Source organism: Canariomyces notabilis (genome assembly GCF_033297395.1).
Source record: "Canariomyces notabilis strain CBS 508.74 unplaced genomic scaffold N656scaffold_26, whole genome shotgun sequence".
NCBI lineage: Eukaryota > Fungi > Ascomycota > Sordariomycetes > Sordariales > Chaetomiaceae > Canariomyces > Canariomyces notabilis.
Genome location: NW_027041848.1, coordinates 56,131 through 77,558, shown reverse-complemented (window position 1 = coordinate 77,558; position 21,428 = coordinate 56,131). Strand labels below are relative to the sequence as shown.

The following is a 21,428-nucleotide window of genomic DNA, read 5'->3' as shown; positions in this document are numbered from 1 at the left end:
ATGACTGGACCCAATCCCTAAGTTTGAGCAAGTCCAGACCTTGAACTCAACCCCTCGAACCCGCTTAGCTTCATCATCCTACCACTCCTCCTAATCCTCAATGCCAGGACCGACATAGCGCTCATCCCGTTCGTGCAGAATAATCACCTTCACATACATCGTCCGTTCCATCTCCTCATGGGCCTGCATGAACTCGAGTGACGAGCCGAAGTAGAGCTGGAAGTCGCTCACGTAGTCTCCCATCAACTTGACTGTCTTCAAATGCAGCCAGTGGGTCTGCTTGACCCTGGTTACAAAACCCTGGAACTCCCATGGCAGCATGTGCTCGATATCAAAGAGATATATCCGCTCAATGAGCGGGCATCCAACGAACAGCAGAACCATTGCCGGACCGCCGTTGTAATCTCGGTCGACACAACGGTAATCGAGGGCCACTTCGCGGAGGGCTGGGAAGCCGGCGAGGGTTTCAATTAGGGGGTACTCATGGTTTGCGGGAATCAGGTTTGGCTGGATGTAGCTGGCTATGTATAGCCTCTGCAAGGTCTGAGACGCGGGGGCGAGGGCGCGGAGAATACCCCTGGGGGAGACGGGCATGATGTGGGTTTCGCCGTGGGGATTGATGGAGTATTCAAAGCGGTTGAGATGGCGGGCAGCGCGGAGGAGCTTGATCAGACCCCGCTCGCTGATCCAGGCAGTGGTCAGCTTGACGGAGGTAAGATTGTGAAGCTGCGTCGTGAGCTCGGCGCCGCTGGAAGGCCGTTCAATGCTCAGAGTCTCCAGGATGGGGGAGGCTCGAAGTAGTCCGTCTAGTATCTTGATATTGACCTGGCGCGAGCCCCAGGGGTAATGTTGCTCTTATGGATGGGGTTCGTAAGGGACTTCTAGGTCCCGGAGGTTATTCAGTAAAATGGAGGGCCTCCATCTTGTTCCACCCGGGGCGTCAGCGTCACGGATTAGCAGAAAATCGGTGCCAATCCAGCTTCGATGGCTGGTGCTGGTCAGGACCAGCCGTCCAAGGTTGACGGCCACGGCGCAGAGGGCAAGAGCCGGAATCGGGGAGGAGAGATCCTCGTCCGGGTTCAAGATATTCAGACGTAAGCGGTGTTGAATGAACAAAAGCATGGCATCCCGACCCGGGCCCTGTGGTGCATTTATGAGCACTTCGGGGCTCAGGTGAGCATTGCCGAACTTCAGCACCGTGATATGTTGGCGTAGACGACGGCTAAGCGCAATCGTGTGGGCGAGCGCGAGGTAGTTCAGCCTAGGCCTGTTGGACACGACCACCTCGTCGCCCACTACACTGTGTATTCTGGGGTCCTCGATTTTACCGTAGAGGACTGGCGTGAGCCGGTTATGCATGTAACGGCAAGTACGGGCCAAGCTGGCCAAGCCCGCTCTGCCATCGTTGGCGTTGACCAGCGCTTGGATGATTTCGTCCAAGACCTCGGACGGCAAGGAGATCAAGGGTGAAGGCAGAGGAATGTTCGCTTGAGCCATGTCGTTGATACGTGCTCAGGAACTGTCGAGATCGCTGTTGATCGATAACGGACAGAAAAAAAGTGATTTCGGGGATAGAACTGGGACTTGACTCAACCTACCGATAGATTTCTTGGTACTGTTATCCCCTTGGCTGACTCTCCTTTGAGAGAAAGAGAGCTTATCGCAGCGAAGACTGCCTCGAGATCGACAAGATGGGTAAAGGGAACGAGAATTGGAACTAGATGCCAGGACAGAGACGGTTTCCTCTGTCGGAGTAAGAAGAGGGAACGAAAGCTGAGGGTCGGCTCAGAAGGATTGAAGAAGAGAGCGTGGAACGACTGAACGACGGCTAGATAGGGCCGTCCCTGGCTAACCGAAGAAGAAAGTAGCGAGCACAACGTCGAGGAGCGAAGATAATTGCTTCAGGCTGAGTGAAGGAGAGCTAAGATTCCGAGTCCTGGACGAGGAGTAGATAAAATCCTTTCTTGCTGAGCGAGGAACAGGGAAGAGGAGGAAAGCCGAGGGGGAGAAAAAGCTTTTGGGTTTGTTGTGAAGCTATCGACGCCGGAAGCTTCTGACTGCCTTAGTCGTCGACGGCGTCGGGCGGGAACTCCCTTCACCATGAGCCCGTCGGCCAATGACACGGAGTGCCATACATCACGAGAGGCACGATGCGGACACCACGACAAAGATCAGATCGCGACTAGCATTGAGATACTAGGCAGGAAGGGTACCGCAAGGCGGCCCCATTACATGCGACTCATCCCCTCGGCCGCGTTCTCAGCACCTGGAACACCAGGAAAGAATCGTCCAGGTGCTTGAGACATGATCTGGCGGTCGGGATTGTACACATTGAATCTACGGCATGATTCATCGTTCTTGAGTCTGGGTGGTGATACGAATGTTCAAATTTTAGGGTGTGTTCAAGTGTTGTTGTTTACCTATTCAGGGGCGAAGCACTTCTTACCATGACCCGTTCCAAGGACCTACCCGCTTTGATCGAGTAGCCCAGGCATGTCGAGAAACTCGCTCACGCATCTTACGTTAACCCAAGCCCGAAAAGAAACAGAAAGGCGCCTGCAATAATGTACGTTTCTCTTTCCATCATTACTACCTTCGTTTCTCGCCGTCAATATGCCTGGGGTTCGTCGAGATGCAACCTGTCCGACGTAGTTGGACTCACCACCTTCAGTTGGCTAGCTAGTCAAAAAGCTGACAAAAAGTCCGCTCACAGGAGGGTCGGATTCACCATCTTTCTGTGCCTTCTAGGTGCTGGTAGGTCTCCATACACAAAAGTCTCTTTCTTTCACGTTCTATGAACAGAAAGCCAGATCTAGCACTGAGACTTATTCTTTTATATCCCTCAATCAGTGATCTAGCTCAGACCATGTTGAGCTCCCTCTGGCGTACCTGCGTACAGGTAGCCGTGCCAGCGTACCAGGGCTGGTTTTACCCTCACGACGACGGCGGCGAACATGAACACGACTACCTGAGATAACGCAACCAGACCGCTTGCTTCCCCGGCCGGGAGCGTATCACCACAACCTACGAACCCTCACAGAGTGCAACAAAGGTGCGTTCGCTTTAACCTGGATCAACCGCTTTAGTTGCCACCAGCTGACGGGGTCCGAATGGAATCAGGGGCCGAAAGGAAAGCGACTGGCTTCCAACTTTGTTTACTGCTCCCTTGTCGGGCGAGAAGGCCGCCGACGATGATAAAGATACCAGGAAGGACAAGGACAGCCAGATGCTTTGTATGCGCAAGCATACTAATATTCCACGGCCAGTAGGGGAAAGTTCCAACAACCGGGAAGGGGATAAATACTACTATTGAGGCAGGGAAGAATTGAGGCGCGATGGGAATTGTCCAATATGAAGCTCCTAGCCGGACCGAAGATCAGTCAGTCCCATCAGTGTGTTTATGTATTACCAATCTCGACCAGTTGGGTGCTCCAGAAAACTATCGAGGTAGTATATAAGTCGAATCCACTTCCCTACGTTTAGCTCCCCTGGGTACTGTGACTGACTGTGGTCAAGTGGTCAAGTAGTACAGTCATGTCAGCCTCTTTCTAAGGCACCCCGTCCGATCCGTCGTAGAAAGCTGTTTATACCTGCATCAGCCTCTTCGGCTGTCTACTTCAGGCTCGCCATTGCCCAACCAAGGCTACGCTAGAAGGCATCCAAGGGATCCATGATATCTGTTAACCAGCAAGTGTCATACGAAGAGAATGATATCCGTTTCGAGCGAGGGATCCATGATATCTATCAACCAGCAAGTGTCATACAAAGATAATGATATCCATTTCGGCCATGGCTCGCCTCGTCTCCTTCTGATGCCAATGTTTCGTCGACAGCGGCATCTTCTCAGCCCCCATCAGCCCTGCGATGTACGCCTCGCCAATCAGATACCAAAAGTCCTGGCCATCCATGGTTCCGTCCTTGCGGGCAATCAGCGGTGTGGGATGGCCCACAATGTCAATCACGACATCCCCGGGCCTGGTCTGCACAGGCGCGAGCCCAAGATATCCCGCCTTTGTAACTATCAAGCGTCGCATTTTGGTTCGCATTTCCATTGCCTGGCGGGCGGCAGCCGTCTCAGACGCGCCGCTCATGGTGTAGGCAGGCGTGGACGCGCTGTCTGGCTCTGTTGTGTCAGAGACGGGAGCCGCCATATGACCAAAGTATGACGATAGGGGTTTCCCGTGCACCATCAGGTCCGCGGTCGAATTGAGGAACTGCCAATTGCGGTAGAAAGCAGAGCATTTGAATGGCTCTTCAGGCGGGAACGCTGTGTACAAACACTTGAACGAGGCCGGAGCTTCCATTCCGTTCCTGTCACAACCCCCGACTAGGACGTTGTAGATGACAGCTTCTCCCCTCAGTTGCGGATTCTGATTTTCTGATTCCGAGTCGGGTACGGTGGGCTGTTGAAGTGAAAGTAAGTCATCCTCCGGCTTGAAAATCATGGCTCCGGACTCTACATCTGCCTGCGATATAGCCCCAGTGCCATCCACCGTGTCAACTACCTTGCCCTGGCAGCATAGGAAGTTCTGCGGGCCAACAACAGGCTGGGCAAAGCTGACCGGCACATATCCCCCGGCATGCCACACGCCGTCAAGAATACCGATGCGCCTCTCCGGCTTGGCGCCATAGTCCGGGACCCAGGATGGTTTGTCGGGATCCTGAGGATTGCCGTGTTCATCTGTCAGAGACATACGCCCGCCATCCAAAATGGCGAAGAAGTCAAGACTACCATGTTTGACGCACGCGGCGCTGAACTCGGTGAAAACGTCGGCGAGGGGTTTGGTGTAGTCGACCTTGATACCGAGATCGGGAATTGCGGGGATGCTGAGCATGCCGTAGATGCGGTCGTGTGATCTTGAGCAGTCTGTCCGCGACGCGAGGACCACGGCTCTTCGAAGAGCGCTGCCAAGCAGCGGTCCGTGTTCAAGCCAAGTCGGAGCAATCAGGGGCAGCCTGTTGTCGTCGACATGCTGGATTTTGCGTCTGTGGCCCATGATTTCGAGCTGAGCGATCTGCGCAACGTGGCTTAGTGATTCTTGCAGAGAAGCCCTCTTATCGAGACTCGAGGACCCCCTTCTTCTCTCATCGAGAATGTCCAAGATGGACATAAACTTCAGCACGCCATCGCGGATGTACCGCCACTGGGTAACCCGGTCCCCGCAGACGATGGGCATGCCGCCGCGGCCCATACAAAGCTCTTGAATGATCCACAGCCGCCGCCAGTAGGGGCGGGCAAAGAAGCTATGGAAGGCGAAGGCGACATCATCCAGCAATTCCTGACGTGGGTCTAGCAGCCTTGTTGGCTCAGTCCTTAGCTCATCGCTGAATCGGTTGTAGCTTGTCTCCATGCGGACGAGAGCCATAGTGCGCCAGGTGTGTGCAGTTATGGGATCGGCGCCATCAAATGCCTCAACATACTCGGCTCGGAAATCGGCCCCTGCGTTCTCGAGAAACGTGATGGAGCATCCGCTTTCAATATCAGCGGGCCCCAGCCAGACCATGACGTTACCGGCACAGCGGTAGATGGAGGCCATCATCTGCACCTGATCCTGTTTCTCGGCCTCGTCCTGCTGGTTGATACAGAGCGAATCGATCCAAATCTTCCCCCCCTGCTGGAAGTACTCCATCTCCCGGAACTGTCTCAGCCCGGCCTCCAGATTCTCTCTCACCTTGACAATCCGTCCATTCACCACAATCTCGGCAGTTGGCTCTTCGTCCTTCGGACCCCACCAATACGACATGGCAACGTAATTGTCATCCGCTTGTCGCTTCATCTTCTTGCCCTTTCTCGTGGATGTCTCCGGTGGGCGAAAGAAGGGATCCACCTCCGCTGCCGGCAGGGTCCCAACATAGTCCCCCCAAGCCGGAGTCATCCTTCCATAGTACAACGCATGCCCTGCCTCATCCTCGGTAGCTTGGATGAACCGATTCTCAGACATCGGCACGCGACGGTTGAATCCATCGGTCCTCGAAGTTTCTCCCATAGACGTCACAATCCTTACCTTCTCCTCGCCCGTCAACATGTCGATGATTGTCCGCACGGGTATCGTGACGGCGAGCTCGAGTTCTTGGTTGAGGGCTTTTTTGAGGACTTTACTCACAACCCGTGTCGTCACACTGGATTGCTTCTTGTCGATGCTCTCTAGGGCTGGGGCAAGTAAATTGCGGAGTTCTTCGACATGACTTTCCTCGGGCAGCGTAGTGACCCAGTGGTCGAACGATATATAGTTTGGAGGCAAGGGTCCTGTTGTTGATGGAGCCTGCTCAGACGTCGGAAGGCTCTGGCTCCTGACCGTCATTGTGCAACGAACGGGACCTGTAGGATCGGTTGGCGAGGGTGGCAGGATGGTGATGAGCCGGATCTGACGTTCCGTGATCTTGAGATCGGTATAGTCCATCTTTCCCCATTGGGCCATTGCTGTACATGCAGTCTGAAAAGAACTCTTCTCTTTCTTTTCTGACGGGAGCTCGTTGGTATCTTTTAGAGATTGAGCAGATCATGAGAAGCATTGCTCATACAAAACTTTCTCGTCGCTCAGAGGCACCTGGCCGATGATACGGAGCTGAGCTGAAGGTGCTGCCGCAGCGGCTCATTTCGGTCCCAAACTTCCCGTCGCCCACTCAAGTCGCAAGCTGAGCCACATGCTAGCTTCAAGCTAAGCAACTTCTGGACAACCGCATCAATAGAGTACTCTGCACATGAGCCTGATAACAGTAGGTGATAAGAATCAACTGCTAGCTTTCTCCGGTCACGGCACTTACCACTCAAGTTCGTGCAGTCAGGGTCTGATTGACGTGAAAGCGACATTACCGCGGAACAGTTGAGCACCTGAGCGACGAGCAACAACAAAGCTGCAATGTCATTCTCCTCAGTGCACTGTGCACCTGTCTAAGGCGATGCACATCACACTCGCTGATCGTTTAGCAGCTGCATCCGAGTCAGGATCGAGCCAGCTACTGCTGACACTGACACTCCTGACAGTCACCCAGCACATCACTTGACAGCTGCGAACAGCGCGTGGTTACTAGTACAGGTTGCACTCCGCGATATGACGCTCACTAAGGCTCTCGTCAGTCACTGTGTCTAGTGCTCTGTCCGAGGGACCAATCATTGCGTGCTGACTCCCGGCGATGGGACCTGAAAATCCCCTAAGGTAGTTGGTGCTGACGCGAGATCCGAGTTTGATGGGTCTGGATTAGTGGCCTCTCGCCCTAGCGTAGAGCACAAATGTATGATGGATACGGGGAGGTCAGGACTCAGATGTTACTTACCTAAGTCCATAAGACTCTTGCTCTGGGATTCTTTTCACCGACGTGATTGTGGCCAGATCGGATCTGGTACCTTCAGGTTGGTAGGTAAGGTAATCGTCAACCCTAAAGGTACCCGCACTGCTCTTGCCGAAGTTCAAAGTTCAAACTTGGATTTTGGGAAACATCGTGTTGGGAGCCAATTAGCGTCCAATTTCACCGAGAGAAGGAAGCTCCCAAAAACGTTGCCAGTCCAGCCACAGCCCGCATTAGCGGTATCCCCTGCAAGGCTGCCATGCAGCCCAATGCAGGTCAGCAACATGGATGGACGGGTGGTGACCCCTAAAGCCACAAAACGGGGTGGCCGCGTCTTGATGGAGGGGTGACACAATCACAGCAACTTATCAAGCAAGGCAGCACCAACAGACCTAGGCTCCTCTCAGCCTTCGAATCAGATCCCACCCATGCCGCATCCACATTCGGGGTGCACCGCCCGGTCCACGGAACCTACTCAGATCTCGAAACTGCGCAGTTGCATATGGGCGGCCGTTGGTCGTTGACAACAGCAGTTGCCGGATGGGGCGATAGCAGTTACGGGGATGGAGGGTAGGATATATAGGTATGCAGGGACCCGACATGATTCCTCCCGCCCCTGTTTGCTTCGAGTTCGATCCGGGTTCATTTACGCTGCTGTAACTGGGTTGCTCCTTAGACTGCATTTCTCATGATGTCTTCCAGCAACGACAGTTCGACGGTTGATGACCTCCAAAAGGTCGCCAAAGAGGAGGAGCAGCAACTCACACCCTCCTTCACGCCCACCTTACCCGAGCGTCTCGGCATCGGTGCCTTCAAGCTTTTGAACCGAGTGGTGCCTTGGTACAAGCTGCCCGGCTTCATTGGGGCGTTCAACCTTGCCTTTCTGCGCATTGAGCTCCGTCAGTTTAACCTCTACGACGGTTATGCCTCGCCCGAGGCTCAGGGAAACGCTAGGGACCACCCGCTTACAGACGAACGCTACCGTAGCGCCCGCCATTCGGATGGCAAGTTCAACTCACTGGAGCAGCCCCTGATGGGCTGTCGTGGAATGCGATTCGGTCGTAATTTCCCCAGGCACCTAACCCCTAGGCCCACCGAAGAAGAGCTTTGGACTCCGAATCCTCGCATGATTAGCGACAGGTTCATGGCTCGCCGCGATGGGCGTTTTATCCCGGCAACGACGTTGAACATGCTCGCTGCTGCCTGGATCCAATTCCAAATACATGACTGGTTCAACCATATCGAGGTGAGTGCGACGCGCAATCCAACGGAACCCGTGACCCGGTTGTGTCACGTTGAAGGCACTAAGCTGACGTAGCCTAACACAGAGCAACGAGAAGTTCAAGGTCCCCCTTCCAGAGGGCGGGGATCCATGGCCCCATTCACACATGGAGCTGTTCCGGACCAAGGCAGACGAAGTACGGGACCCTTCTGACGTCAAGTGCCCTGGCTACAATAATGAAAACACGGCTTGGTGGGATGGCTCGCAGATCTATGGTTCGAGCGAGAAAGCCACCGAAGCTCTCCGAACGAAGCTCCCCGATGGAAAGCTGGAGCTTGACGAGCGTGGGACTGTGTCCTTCCTCCCCCGGGATAAGGATGGAAACCCGCTGACAGGCTTCAACAATAACTGGTATGTACATGTGCGGTCAGAGGTGCTTCGCTGTCCTATGAAGAAGCTGTTGACTGACTATGTTGAAGGTGGATTGGCATGGAAATGCTGCACACCCTCTTTGCGCTGGAGCATAACGCTATCTGCGATGCCCTGAAGGCGGCGTACCCGGACATGACTGGGTTAGCCAGCCCATCTTCTGCTGGTTGATACTTCCGCTAACCGCTTTCATTTCAGAGATCAAATATTCGACAAGGCTAGGCTTGTAAACTGCGCCCTGATGGCCAAGATCCATACAGTTGAATGGACTCCTGCCATCCTGGCGCATCCCGCCCTACAAATCGGCATGAGCGCCAACTGGTGGGGCATCGTCGGTGAGAAGCTCACCAAGATGCTCGGGCGGATCTCCAAGACCAGCGAAATCATCAGCGGCATTCCGGGCAGCGGGCCGGAGCAGGACGGTGCGCCGTTCTCTTTGACCGAGGAGTTTGTCTCTGTGTATAGGATGCACTCACTCATGCCAGGTAGATCTCCCCTTTCCCTGTCCCTTCTAGTCTCCCCATTGCTAATCCTTGATTAGAAAGCATCGCATTCTTCTCGTCCGCATCTGGATCTCACATCTCGACCATTCCCGTCCCATCCCTGACCTTCTCCAAAGCCCAAGAACCGCTCGCCTCCGGCCTCGTTACTTTCCCAGACGTCTTCTACTCCTTCGGCATCAACTACCCCGGCGCAATCACAAACAACAACTACCCCTCCTTCCTACGGGAACTGCCAACACCAGACGGGCAGCTCCGCGATCTCGGAACAGTCGATATCCTCCGTGACAGGGAGCGCGGCGTACCCCGCTACTGCCAGTTCCGACGTCTCCTGCGCATGTCGGTCCCCAAGACCTTTGAGGAGCTGACAGGCGGGAACGTGGAGCTTGCCAAGGAGCTGGAGGAGGCCTATAACGGCGACATCAACCTCGTCGACGCGCTCGTGGGGTCTCATTCCGAGCCTGTCATCCCGGGGTTCGGGTTCAGCGAGACTGCGTTCAGGGTCTTCCTTCTTATGGCTTCGAGAAGGCTGAAGAGTGATCGGTTTATTGCTGGGGCCAGCGAGTTTGGGCCGGGGACTTACACAAGGGTTGGGTTTGACTGGCTGCAGAATACGGGGATGAAGGATGTGCTGAAGAGGCATTTCCCGGAGTTGAAGGGCGTTTTGGAGGCTGGTGGGGAGAGGAATGTCTTTGCGCCGTGGGTCATGATGGAGGAGAGCAAGAAGTATAATGGGGTGGAGACGAATGCGCCGGCTTGAGGGCGCGGGGATTGTATGATGGGGTTCGTGTCGACTCCGGCCTGACAAGGTATGATGTTGGATCTACTGCTGGGTGCACTTACTACTAGTAATGCTAAGGCAAGTCTGACAAGATGCGGATTCTGTCACTGTAATGGATAACAACAAGGCACAGCCTGTAATCTGTTCTCCCGATTTTTGTCCATGCCTCTTCTGCCCCTAGATACTGTACCTTAGGCCATATGGCATATGCTGCTGGCGCCATGATAGTGATGTTCAAGACTAGCCAGGGTTACTCACCCACGGGCCCAGGTGAACAGCGCTCCGCCTTTGCCTTCAAAGCGTTCAGCATCTCTTCTGGCATCTCTTCCTGGTGTTCTGACAATTTTCTAAAAGTGAGGTGGCGTCAGAGTTGGATCCACACGGAGGCCGGCGCTCTGGGACTGCTTCCGAGTTTCCTCCAATTCCCAAAGACGGGATGACGTCGCAGTCCGCTGGGCGTTCAGGCATGTGGGTACGGTAGAGCTTCTCGAACATGAGCTAGAGCGTCAAAAGAGTCAAGGCGGGCACCATTTTAGAGCTGACGCTAGTAGTAGGTGTGGCAGGAAGACTGGTATTGTAGGTACCTAGGTACCTCTGTCCGACGCAGGTATTGTACCTAGGTACCTAGGTAGCCAGGCTTTCAGGTGCTTCTGCTCGTCAGATTCCAATTCAGCGTCGCCCATTAGTATTCACTAACCAGATCGATGGCATTACATTACCGTTTAAGTAAATAGAGACATTGATTCCAAATCGTCGCCCAGCAAATGGTAAGTTGGAAGCCATGCAGTGCGCCTACGGGCAACTGCGTCCGACTCGAAGAAACGGCCCCTTCCCGCCACGGATCGGAGTACACATGCGCCCCGACAGCGCACCAAGGGACATCAGATTAAGCATACCTAGGTGAACTTCGGACTTCAAATCGAGCATACTGAACTCACCACAGAAGACTGCATTTCCCTCCAGCACTGGCATATCCGCACGGCCGCCGCTACTAAGGAGTACCTAAGTACTAGCCGTCAAGGCACAACGCTGTGACTCGGAAGTCTCAGAAGGCGCTACCAGCCACCAATATGTCGAAACGCTCGAATCAACGAGTTCAATCGTCACGAACCGATCAGACGGTACTATGTGCGCCATCTCTTAGCCTCGCATTAGCCACAAGGCAGACATCGAGTCCAGCGCCACAGACCCTACCGCTGAAAGAGCTCTTCTTTGATGTAAACAGTAAACAATACGCACTGGCGGTATTCCATTCTCTTGTCGGGCCGTTTAACCTAAGCGAGCCAGCCGGCGGCACTCAACAGTTCCATGGCTCGAGACACACCTGACATCAAAAGGGGAACGACAACAGTACTCGACGTGACGAAGGAAGACGCGCTGCTCGTGTTGGGAGGCTCCACGAGGGCAGGAAACTTGAACGGTACGACGGACAATGTCTTCTAGGCCAGCGGATACTACAATTGTACCAGACCATCTTGCAAGGACGACATGTGCCAAGGACTGCAATCAGAGCATGCTTCCAGCAGTCGGATGTACCTTGCTGTCTCGACGCTAGGAGTACTCTGGAGGTCACTTTCCTCGACTGGACGCCGTCGACGACGAAGGTGGCAGGGCGTGAACGTATGGTCTTGTCGTCGTGTTTAGTAGTCTAAAGTAAATATCAACATCCCCCTCACTCAGCCCTTAGCTAGCTAGGCCGAGTGCTCAACATCCCCGTCCATCCACGTCGACGGTCTGCCGCTCGGGCAAGCTCACCCTGCTTCGCGGAGGAGGACAGGATGGCCGGCCGGTGGTGATACATTGTAAAACCGGACTAGATAGGGCTTTGACCGGGACAGTCAATGCGAACTTGATGCTCACAAGAGTTTGCTAGGTACCAGGTATTCAATAGTTCGTGATCGAGGTGACTGGATATCAAAGCGCGTGTTGATGAGCTTGCAGCGTGTAGAAGGAGGAATTTAAGTATTTAAGGACGGTGAATCCATCCCCTTCTTGCACTTCGTCCATTACGCCTTCCTCGATCTCTAGGCTTGTAACACAGCACAGCACACAAGGAGCAACCAGACACTCGACTTTCACATCACCAAACGCATCACTCGTTCTCGATACATCACTCGTTTTTGATACATCACTCGTTTTTGATACCTCACTCGGTCTTCTTACATCACTCGTTCTTCATACATCACTCATTCTTAATACATTCTTCAACACCAACTCAGCTTTCTTCCACCTCTTTTCCTACCACCATGTCTTCCCAACGCACAACCATCTCCGCCTCCAAGGCCGCCCAGAAACAGCCGGCGCCCAGGAAACTGATGTCGGTTGAGGAGTCCCGGCAGGTGCTGCTGAAGCATTGTCTGATGTCAATGCCACCGATGCAAGTCGCGTCGAACCGTCTCCCGCAAGACCGGATCCCGCAGGGTCGGGGGCGGGGAACCCAGTCATCTCAGGGACCGCACCAGGCTCGGGTCAGCCGACGTGGTGCAGTGCAGAAGCCGCAGGCTGCGAAAACGCCAAACCAGCCTTGCCCGAGGATGAACCAGCAGCAACCTCGGAACCCCGCGGCCTGTCTGGGATATTCTGCTGCCGCGGTACAGAGCGGCAACCCAACCCCCGGCTCTTTCCCCAACCTGGCGACGACAGCGGCACCGGCACCGGCTTCCGTCCCGGGGCTCATGCTCAGCGTGGAACCCTTTGCCTTCCCACCGCCACAGCTCTGCTTCAGCAACAAGGTGGCCGAGGGCATGCGCAGGGGCAACCCAACACCTCCTCCGCTTGGCTTCCCGTGCTCTCCCATGGTTAGCGACTTTCCCGCCGCCGGCATGATGGGCGCCTGGCCATACGGCGGTAACCTCGGGGAACTCAACACGACGCCGCCAGACTCGCCGCCTGATATGATCGACCGGGCGCTGTGGGATCTTTATCGTTCCGCCTACTTCGCGTACCTCGGCGGTGCTCCAGCTCCCACTCCGCTCCCAGTTGCCGCTCCAGGCGTCCCACCCCTCCCCGTCCCGCAGCAGCCGCAGCAGCAACAGCATTTCTTGCCTCGTGTTGCCAACGGCCCGATCTCATCTGGGAATATGTTTCACCAGATGATGACGACGGCCGCGCCAAACCCCAACCTCCCGTTGCGTGCTGTGGGCGGGATCGTGGCAAACCCGCCGAGACCGGCCTCGATTGGTGCCCTGTTTCCCTCGCCGCCCAACGCGAGGCCGTCATGTCAGACAAGACGCGCGACAAACCTGTCGCACTCCATTTTGGCCGACGATCTCTTCACTTTTGGGCCTGATGGAGTTCCGTCGGGCGGGGAAGTGGATCTGTCGCGGGCGAGCTCGTCGGGTGCTTGCGGGGGCGAAGGGTATGACGTCTCGGCGGCGTCGATTGGGGTAGCAACAACAGCGGCAGCGGCAGCGGCGGCAAATGCTGGCCCCGGCCAGCCCGGCGATGCTTCGGCTTCGTCCAGCGCCGATCTTCATCTGCCGCCGCCGCCGGTTCCGAGTTCCCCGGCGAGAGACGACGGTGTTCTGCCTGCTTCTCAGGCTGCTAGCGAGCAGGCACCGGATGCCACGCCAGATCTCGGGCCGCTGCTCGCAGTGCTCTCCCCCAGCGCCTTCCTGTTCGCTGAAGAGGCCGGGCAGGCGCAGGCCGAAGAGGGGAATGCGGAGGGGGACTTGCCGCCGGTGCCAGACTCGCCCAGCGCCTTGGCCCTCGACACCCCGCCTGAGGAGGAGCCCGGGGGCGGTCAGGAATTGGAAGGCTCGGGCGCAGCTGCCCAGCAGAAAGACCCAGCGGCGCTGCTTTCCGCAGGAATGTTCGTGCCGGGGTTGGAGGATGATTGGGTGGCGGAGTATACTGCATTGTTGCCACTGCTAGATGCAGAGTAAATAAGGTTTTGTTTGTCTTGGATATATGTTTACTTAGTATAGATAATGTATATTTCATTCCATCCTCGTTGAAACTTTTGATGTCCGGGGAGCCAACCGTTCGAACACCGTCATATGATCCCTCGAGTCCTCGGCCCTCGGTCCCTCCTTCACTTACACGGTCAGTGGACCCACCTGCCGAATCGGGAAGTACAGACCAACGGGATCGCTCCCTTCAGATGATCAGAGTAAAATTGTTTGCCATTTCCTCACCAATTGCTAAGGACTGACCGAGCATTCATCTCAACCGACTTCACCTTCACCTATTGACCATATCGCCTCAATCTACACCCGCTGACATCCAGAATTGTCTCAGCACAATGCTAGCTCCCGCCCCTCGTCCGGGAGTGAAGGACCTGTTGAACTGCAAAGCTGCGAACGCGGATCCGACTCTCCAACCTTGCAACACCCGAACGACAGGGAGTTCAGTCGGTTCCAGTGTGGCCGTGCATTGCCAGTTCCAACCCGTAAGTGTTGCAAAAATACCCATCTAGGTAGATAAGTCAAATCCACTTCCCTACTTTCAGCCCCCCCTGGTATTGTGACTGACTGTGGTCAAGTGGTCAAGTAGTACCGTCCATGTTAGCCTTTCAAAAAGGCACACAGTTCGATTCGCCTCGAAAAGCTTCTTCTGCTACTCCCATCAGCCTCCTCCTCGGCTGCTCCCATACCTCATTGCGCTCATTGCCCTTGGGTTGCCGCGCTTCAACTTGTTTGCCTTTGATAGGCCTGGCGGCTGAAGTGCCCAGACTCTCGCAACGACATAGAACTGGGAGCCGGACAGATATATTGGAGTATCGAGGGTGCGAGAATGGGGCTGATGCTCACCCCAGAGGCCTGCAGGTGCTGGCCAGCGAAGCAGACACGGCACGACTGGGACAGTCGCTCTGTTTCTCTGGGGGTCGAGTTTCTGGTTCTTTGGAATCTCACTCATACGTTTCTCTCCTTCCAAGGAGTGCATCGGTTTATCGTCGATCCCGACATGGAGCTTGAGGAGGAGCTTGTCGCCTACGGCACCATCTAGGAACCACAGCCGGTCGACCAGCAGAGGAACGAACCGTGGTCCCCGTCCAGGTCTGCGTTGGCGAGCTCGGCGTAAAACCCTGCGAGGAAGCACCACCAACTGAGCAGAAGCCAGACCGACAATCGTTCATTTCCAGGGTTCAGCCGCCCGACGGTGCAGGTGTTCGGTCCTATTTTCGCGCAGGCACAGCGGGCACAGCCAATTGTCGGCCTCGTGGAGAGGGCTGGCCAGGCAGAGGTGTGTTGGGCAAACTGATTGACAAACTCGCAGAATGCGTTGTGCGGCTTTCAGGCCGAATTGCCAAGGTTTTCGGCAAGCAATGTTGCCAATCCACTCTTTTCTACCGGGCGACCAACCTCAAGCGTTGCCCACGACGGAGCTTTTGTGTATCAAGTTATCAACGAACTGGAAGTCTGCAAGCTCCTAACCAGGTGTACTGTACTCAATGGACTGTCGAGACGGGCTATTGTTCTTGCCCTTAGCCGGACTCAAAATCAGCGTTTGTTTATTAGCCAGATACCGGTATCCCGTATCCTAACTTGAAAGATGCCCAGACATTCAATCCATGGTTGTCTCCCCAGGGCCTCCCCCAATGCCCAAGACTTGGAACCAATAACGTTACCTAGATAATGGCGGGGTCGGGGACACAGGCATGTCTTGGCCGATTGCGTTCTCCATGGCTAAGTAAGGCACCTTACATACCCAGATGATAATGGAGGATCGCTGGCTTGGCCCGCCCACTTATAAGTCATGACCTTCCATTTTAGGCGGCTCAGTGTCACGTCAACCGCAGTCCGTACCCTGTACCGCGAGTACCTGCCGTCCTCGGGCGACACGCCGGGTTTCCGTTCCCGGCAGGCGATGCAATTATCGTAATCATGCACGGTCTGCAGCATCCGTCTAAAAGCGAGGACCAACCCGCGTCCCCAAACTTGAGAACTTGAGATCGCCTTAGGTTCGTGCAACCAAGCTTGCCCTTTCCACTCCCTCCCCGTCCCACGACGAGCGAATGGCCAGAATGCAGCGCCTTTTCTCGATTTGTGTCGCTGCCGCATCGCTTGTCACGGCCATTGACCCTCCCCGATTCCCGCATCAGCCCCTCGGCAATGGCACCAAGTTGTTGACGTACAATGTTACCACGGGTAGCCCCGGCGAGCTGTCCGTCTCGAGGACGTCGGTGACATGGGTGAAGTCAGATAGCGACGGCGACTTCATCACCACGGACGAGGACGGGTCCTTTATTTTCGAGAATGTCGTCAGTGGGAACCGGACAACGTTCCTGGCCGCCGACAAGATCCCGGCCGACTACTGGGATTACTGGATTTCGTCCGACCAGAGCAAGATCCTCTGGGCTGTCAATTACACGAAGCAGTATCGCCACTCGTACTTTGCGGATTACCTCGTCCAAGATGTCGCGACCGGTCAGACACAATCGCTTGTTCCGGGCTCCAATGGGACCATCCAGTATGCCACGTGGAATCCCATCTCTTCCTCACAGGTCGCCTTTGTACAAGGCAACAATTTGTTCATCTGGGACGAAGGCAAGATCAGTCAGATCACCAGCAACGGTGGCCCGGACATGTTCAACGCGGTTCCCGACTGGGTTTACGAGGAGGAAATTTTCGGCAGCAATTACGCGCTGTGGTACTCCCCGGACGGCGAATACATCGCCTTCCTCAGCTTCAACGAAACGGGCGTCGAAACATTCACCATCCCCTACTACATGGACAACCAGGAGATTGCACCACCTTACCCCCGTGAGCTCGAGCTGCGGTATCCCAAGGTCGGCACAACCAATCCCACTGTGGCGTTCAATCTTCTGAGTGTTAAGGATTTGACAACAACTTCCGTGCCCGTCACAGCATGGCCCGCTGATGATCTCATCATTGGTGAGGTTGCGTGGGTGACCGACAGCCATGACAAGGTCATCTACCGGGCATTTAACCGCGTGCAGGACCACGAGAAGCTTGTCGTTGTGGACACCAATTCCACGTCAGCCACTGTCACCCGTGAGCGGGATGGTTCGGATGGGTGGCTGGACAACAACCTCGCCATCAGCTACATTGGCCCCATCGCAGGAAGTAACCGCACTCTGGCCCGCAGGAACTGCAATGGCCAGAACTCTACCCGTTATTACCTCGACATGTCGGACGAATCGGGCTGGAATCACTTGTACCTCTTCTCCATCGACGGCCGCCACAAGGTTGCGCTTACATCTGGCGAGTGGGAAGTCGTTTCCATTCTGAAGATCGACTCGAGTCGCGGGCTTGTCTACTACACCTCGACCGAGGGCCACAGCACCGAACGACACATCTACTCGGTCTCGTACATCACCAAAGCCAAGACTCCTCTCGTCGACCCCAAAGTCCCCGCGGTCTGGTCCGCCTCCTTCTCGTACGGCGGTGGGTACTACATCCTCAGCTACAACGGACCCGATGTACCCTACCAGGAGCTCCACTCCATCACGTCCCCGTCCGCCTCGATCCGCACCATTACCTCCAACGCCAGGCTGTACTCAGCCCTCCAGCAATACCGCCTCCCCAACATCACCTACCTCGAGCTGGCCCACCCCTCGGGCTACACGCTCAACGCCATGCTTCGCCTGCCCGCGAACTTTGACCCCGCCAGGAAGTATCCAGTACTGCTGACCCCTTACGGCGGACCGGGGGCGCAGCAGGTGAGCAAGTCGATGGCGTCGTTCAACTGGAACGCCTACATCGCGTCGGACCCGGAGCTTGAGTACATCACCTTCACGGTTGACAACCGCGGAACGGGGTACAAAGGCCGCGCGTTCCGGGCAACGGTGGCGTCGCGCCTGGGCGAGCTCGAGGCGCAGGACCAGATCTGGGCCGCCAAGGAGCTGGCGAAACACTCTTGGGTCGATGCCGACCGCATCGGCATCTGGGGATGGTCCTATGGCGGGTACCTGACGGCTAAGGTTGTTGAGGTTGGGGATCCGATTATTTCGATGGGTCTGGCGACCGCGCCTGTGGCGGATTGGAGGTTCTATGATACTATGTATACGGAACGGTATATGAAGACGTTGGAGGGGAATCGGGAGGGGTATGCCAAGTCGGCGGTGAGGAATGTGCAGGGGTTTAAGGCTATTAGAGGCGGGTTTCTGGTGCAGCATGGCACAGGGGATGATAATGTGCATTTTCAGAACGGGGCGGTTTTGGGCGAGCTGTTGATGGGTGCGGGAGTGAGTCCGGAAAGGCTGGAGGTGACGTGGTTTACGGACTCGGATCATAGTATTAGGTATAATGGGCAGAATGCGTTTGTGTACAAGCAGCTGAGCAAGAAGCTGTTTGAGGAGAAGAAGAGGGTTGAAGAGAAGGGTGCGCACCAGTGGAGTAGGAGGAGGGAGGGGAGGCAGACGAGGTGGACGACATGATGCGTGATGCAAGAGATTGGATAAATATGTATTCGAGTAGATTTGAAGAAGCATTGGATAATATCAATACTGTAATGAGCAGTGGTGACAGCGTTTGCGGTTGGTGTTCGGTCTTTTTATTGACGTGACCCAATGTGTGCATCCACGATAGGTAGTGTTGAGACTCGGAAGGAAAAATAGATCCCACGGGGTTGTTCAAGGCTGCACCTTCCGCTAGAAACATACCAGGCCAGGCAGACTTGCCTCACAAGAGAAGCAAGAGAGTTTGCACACGCCAAAGAAGGCGTAGCCTAATCGAGCTAAGGTACCTAAGATAGGTAAGCGGCAGGAGCCCACGACGGGACTCAACTGCGACTCTGAACTTCTACTTTGCACGCCGAACCTGTGGCCTCAATAACTTCCGAAATCACAACACAAAGCAAACCACGGATCATCAACCACCGAGCAGGACATCTACCACTAGCGGCCACGGAAAACGCCAATGAAGACCGAAGGCCGGGCCGACAGACCAGGGCTCCCCGAATCCCCCGCAAGCCGCTGACGCTACCAAGCACCGGCAGTGGCGTTCGGCTCCGGCAGAAGCTAAGGAAACCGTCCACAGTCCATGCAGCCCTGACGATCGGACGAGTCTAGCGGCGGCGATCTCGCGGGGAAAGCAATGCGGGGAAGTTCGCGGGGGAGGGGCGCTTTTGTGGGGTGAAAGGTGACGCTCACAGGGATAGAGGGCAGTAGCGCCACCAATCTGGGTCGTGGTGACGTTGATCCTGTTGGATTTGGTATCGTGACCCGAGCCTGTCCTTTTGGTGGATGCGGGTGGTTACTGGTTAGGGTCTTGGTCTAAAAAGAGCACATCACTCCGCCGGATGGCCAATTCGCCGCCCAGTTATTTTTTCCCATCTCCCCTGGTCTTCCCTTGGTTCGTCGAAGACGGTGACCTCCAGAACCAGCGGTGCTTTGTGAGCCAGGATGGAGTCATACTCCCCAGAGAAGCACGATGCTTCTGGTTCTCGGTCCGAGGAGAAACCAGACGCTGAACAGGTCGACAGGCCAACAGAGCCAGTCACGCTTGCGTCGTTTGTGCATCTGAATGAGAAGGCTATTCTTCGCAAGGTGGGTTGGCTTCGTCTTCTGGTTATTTGTGATCCTCGCTGGCTGCATGTTAATGCTCACTACAGATGGATATCCGGCTCATCCCCGTGCTTGCTCTCCTGTACCTCCTCTCCTTCCTCGACCGTATGTGCACCGCCCACACCTTCAGCCCGTGCTCTTGCTAATACACGCGACCATAGGCGGGAATATCGGCAACGCAAAGATCGAGGGCTTGCAAGAGGACCTCAACCTCACCAACGACGAATACAACTGGTGCCTGACCGCCTTCTTCTTTACCTACGCCGCCTTCGAAGTTCCGAGCAACCTCATGCTCAAAAAGGTCAGGCCATCCATTTGGCTGCCTGCCATCATGGTCGCATGGGGCGTTGTCATGACCTTGATGGGCATCGTCAGGAATTACACGGGCCTGTTGACGGCACGCATCTTTCTCGGCGTCACGGAAGCCGGCCTCTTCCCCGGCGTGGCCTACTACCTGACCAATTGGTACAGACGGGATGAAATGCAGCTGCGTCAGGCTATGTTCTTCAGTGCTGCGTCCGTTGCGGGTGCCTTCAGCGGGCTCCTGGCGTTCGCGATTGGGAAGATGGACGGCATCGGAGGGTTGCACGGGTGGCAATGGATATTTATTCTCGAGGGTAAGTGACGCTTGGCAACCAGTTGATTGTCATGGCCGTTGTTAACCATGTCTGGAAGGGATTGCCACTGTTTTGGTCGCCGGCATCGCCTTCTTCGTTCTGCACGACTACCCCGGTACATCGCGGTTCTTGACTGAAGAAGAACGAGCATTCGTCGTCTACCGCCTCAAATACCAAGGACATGATCCTTCTCGTGCACAGGTTGCACAGGCTGAAGAGTTTAAAATGAAATATGTAGCGCAAGCCTTCCTGGATTGGCAGATTTGGGTCAACATCTTCGTCTACTGGGGCGTAAGTGCTGGCTCTACCCTACTGTCCACTCCTTCAGATCCATGGTCTCCTAATAGCTCTAGATTGTTTGTCCTCTCTACGGAATCAGCCTCTTTCTGCCGACTATTATTCGAACTCTCGGATACGAAAGTAGTGAGGCGCAGCTCATGACTGTTCCCATCTACATCACCGCCGCCATCCTAGCCGTTGTGGTTGCGTACTTCTCTGACCGAGTGGGGAAGCGGAGTCCGTTCATCATCGTCCTCATGCTAATAATGGTCGTCGGCTTTTCGATGTGCATCAGCTCTACCAACCCCCGTGTCGTATACGGCGGCGTCTTCGTGGCTGCCTGTGCCATTTACCCAGCCTTCCCTGGCGTGATCGCATGGCTGTCAAATAATCTTGCTGGATCGCTCAAGCGTTCGGCAGGCATGGCATTGCAAATCGGCGTTGGCAATCTCGGTGGCGTAAGACTATCCCACATGTCGGACAACGAGTAGCATGCTGACTGACAATTCCGGTAGGCCATGGCTTCAAACTTCTACCGGGCGAGAGACGCCCCTCATTACAAGCTTGGGCACGGCTTGGAGCTCGGGTTTATTGGGGCCGGGCTTATTGCCTCCTTCATATTGCTTGCCGGCTACAGTGCGGCAAACAAGAAGCGAGAGAAGAGGATGAACGAAGGAGCAATCGATTCGTACACGTCGGCGGAGCTCTCGGCAAAGGGAGACAAGGCGATCACATTTCGCTATGTGTATTGAGAGGGCGACATCCTGCTGGATACATGCACTCTTTTCAATACCGAAATCGATAGGCCACCATTAGGCAGAAACGGTTGATAAGGCCAACAACC

The 21,428-nt window shown here is 55.3% G+C and overlaps 6 protein-coding genes across 6 annotated transcripts; 4 read left to right on the top strand and 2 right to left on the bottom strand.

Annotated features, from left to right (window-relative positions):
* Nucleotides 1-3: 3 nt before the first annotated feature.
* On the bottom strand, nt 4-1,497 carry N656DRAFT_847874 (uncharacterized protein; the record flags this gene model as incomplete). Its single annotated transcript, XM_064819280.1, has 2 exons — nt 4-854; nt 933-1,497. The coding sequence occupies 2 exons, from the start codon at nt 1,495-1,497 to the stop codon at nt 91-93; spliced, it is 1,329 nt and encodes a 442-aa protein (XP_064666806.1). The 3' UTR covers nt 4-90.
* A 2,261-nt stretch (nt 1,498-3,758) lies between these two features.
* Nucleotides 3,759-5,876, bottom strand: N656DRAFT_716270 (HET-domain-containing protein; the record flags this gene model as incomplete). The annotated part of the gene is made up of 2 exons (XM_064812113.1): nt 3,759-4,117; nt 4,157-5,876. 2 exons carry the CDS (start codon nt 5,874-5,876, stop codon nt 3,759-3,761), a joined length of 2,079 nt encoding a protein of 692 aa, XP_064666805.1.
* Nucleotides 5,877-7,675: 1,799 nt separating this feature from the next.
* N656DRAFT_783135 (heme peroxidase) lies at nt 7,676-10,468 on the top strand. Its single transcript, XM_064815887.1, has 5 exons — nt 7,676-8,533; nt 8,616-8,920; nt 8,989-9,081; nt 9,137-9,423; nt 9,480-10,468. The coding sequence occupies exons 1-5, from the start codon at nt 7,976-7,978 to the stop codon at nt 10,196-10,198; spliced, it is 1,962 nt and encodes a 653-aa protein (XP_064666804.1). The 5' UTR covers nt 7,676-7,975; the 3' UTR covers nt 10,199-10,468.
* A 1,997-nt stretch (nt 10,469-12,465) lies between these two features.
* N656DRAFT_771101 (uncharacterized protein) lies at nt 12,466-14,103 on the top strand (the record flags this gene model as incomplete). The annotated part of the gene is made up of 1 exon (XM_064813828.1): nt 12,466-14,103. The coding sequence occupies one exon, from the start codon at nt 12,466-12,468 to the stop codon at nt 14,101-14,103; it is 1,638 nt and encodes a 545-aa protein (XP_064666803.1).
* Nucleotides 14,104-16,115: 2,012 nt separating this feature from the next.
* N656DRAFT_783133 (uncharacterized protein) lies at nt 16,116-18,649 on the top strand. The gene has a single exon (XM_064815886.1). The coding sequence runs from the start codon at nt 16,176-16,178 to the stop codon at nt 18,558-18,560; it is 2,385 nt and encodes a 794-aa protein (XP_064666802.1). The 5' UTR covers nt 16,116-16,175; the 3' UTR covers nt 18,561-18,649.
* An 877-nt stretch (nt 18,650-19,526) lies between these two features.
* Nucleotides 19,527-21,336, top strand: N656DRAFT_716435 (MFS general substrate transporter; the record flags this gene model as incomplete). Its single annotated transcript, XM_064812133.1, has 6 exons — nt 19,527-19,670; nt 19,736-19,793; nt 19,850-20,305; nt 20,364-20,596; nt 20,659-21,042; nt 21,100-21,336. The coding sequence occupies 6 exons, from the start codon at nt 19,527-19,529 to the stop codon at nt 21,334-21,336; spliced, it is 1,512 nt and encodes a 503-aa protein (XP_064666801.1).
* Between the last annotated feature and the right edge of the window lie 92 nt (nt 21,337-21,428).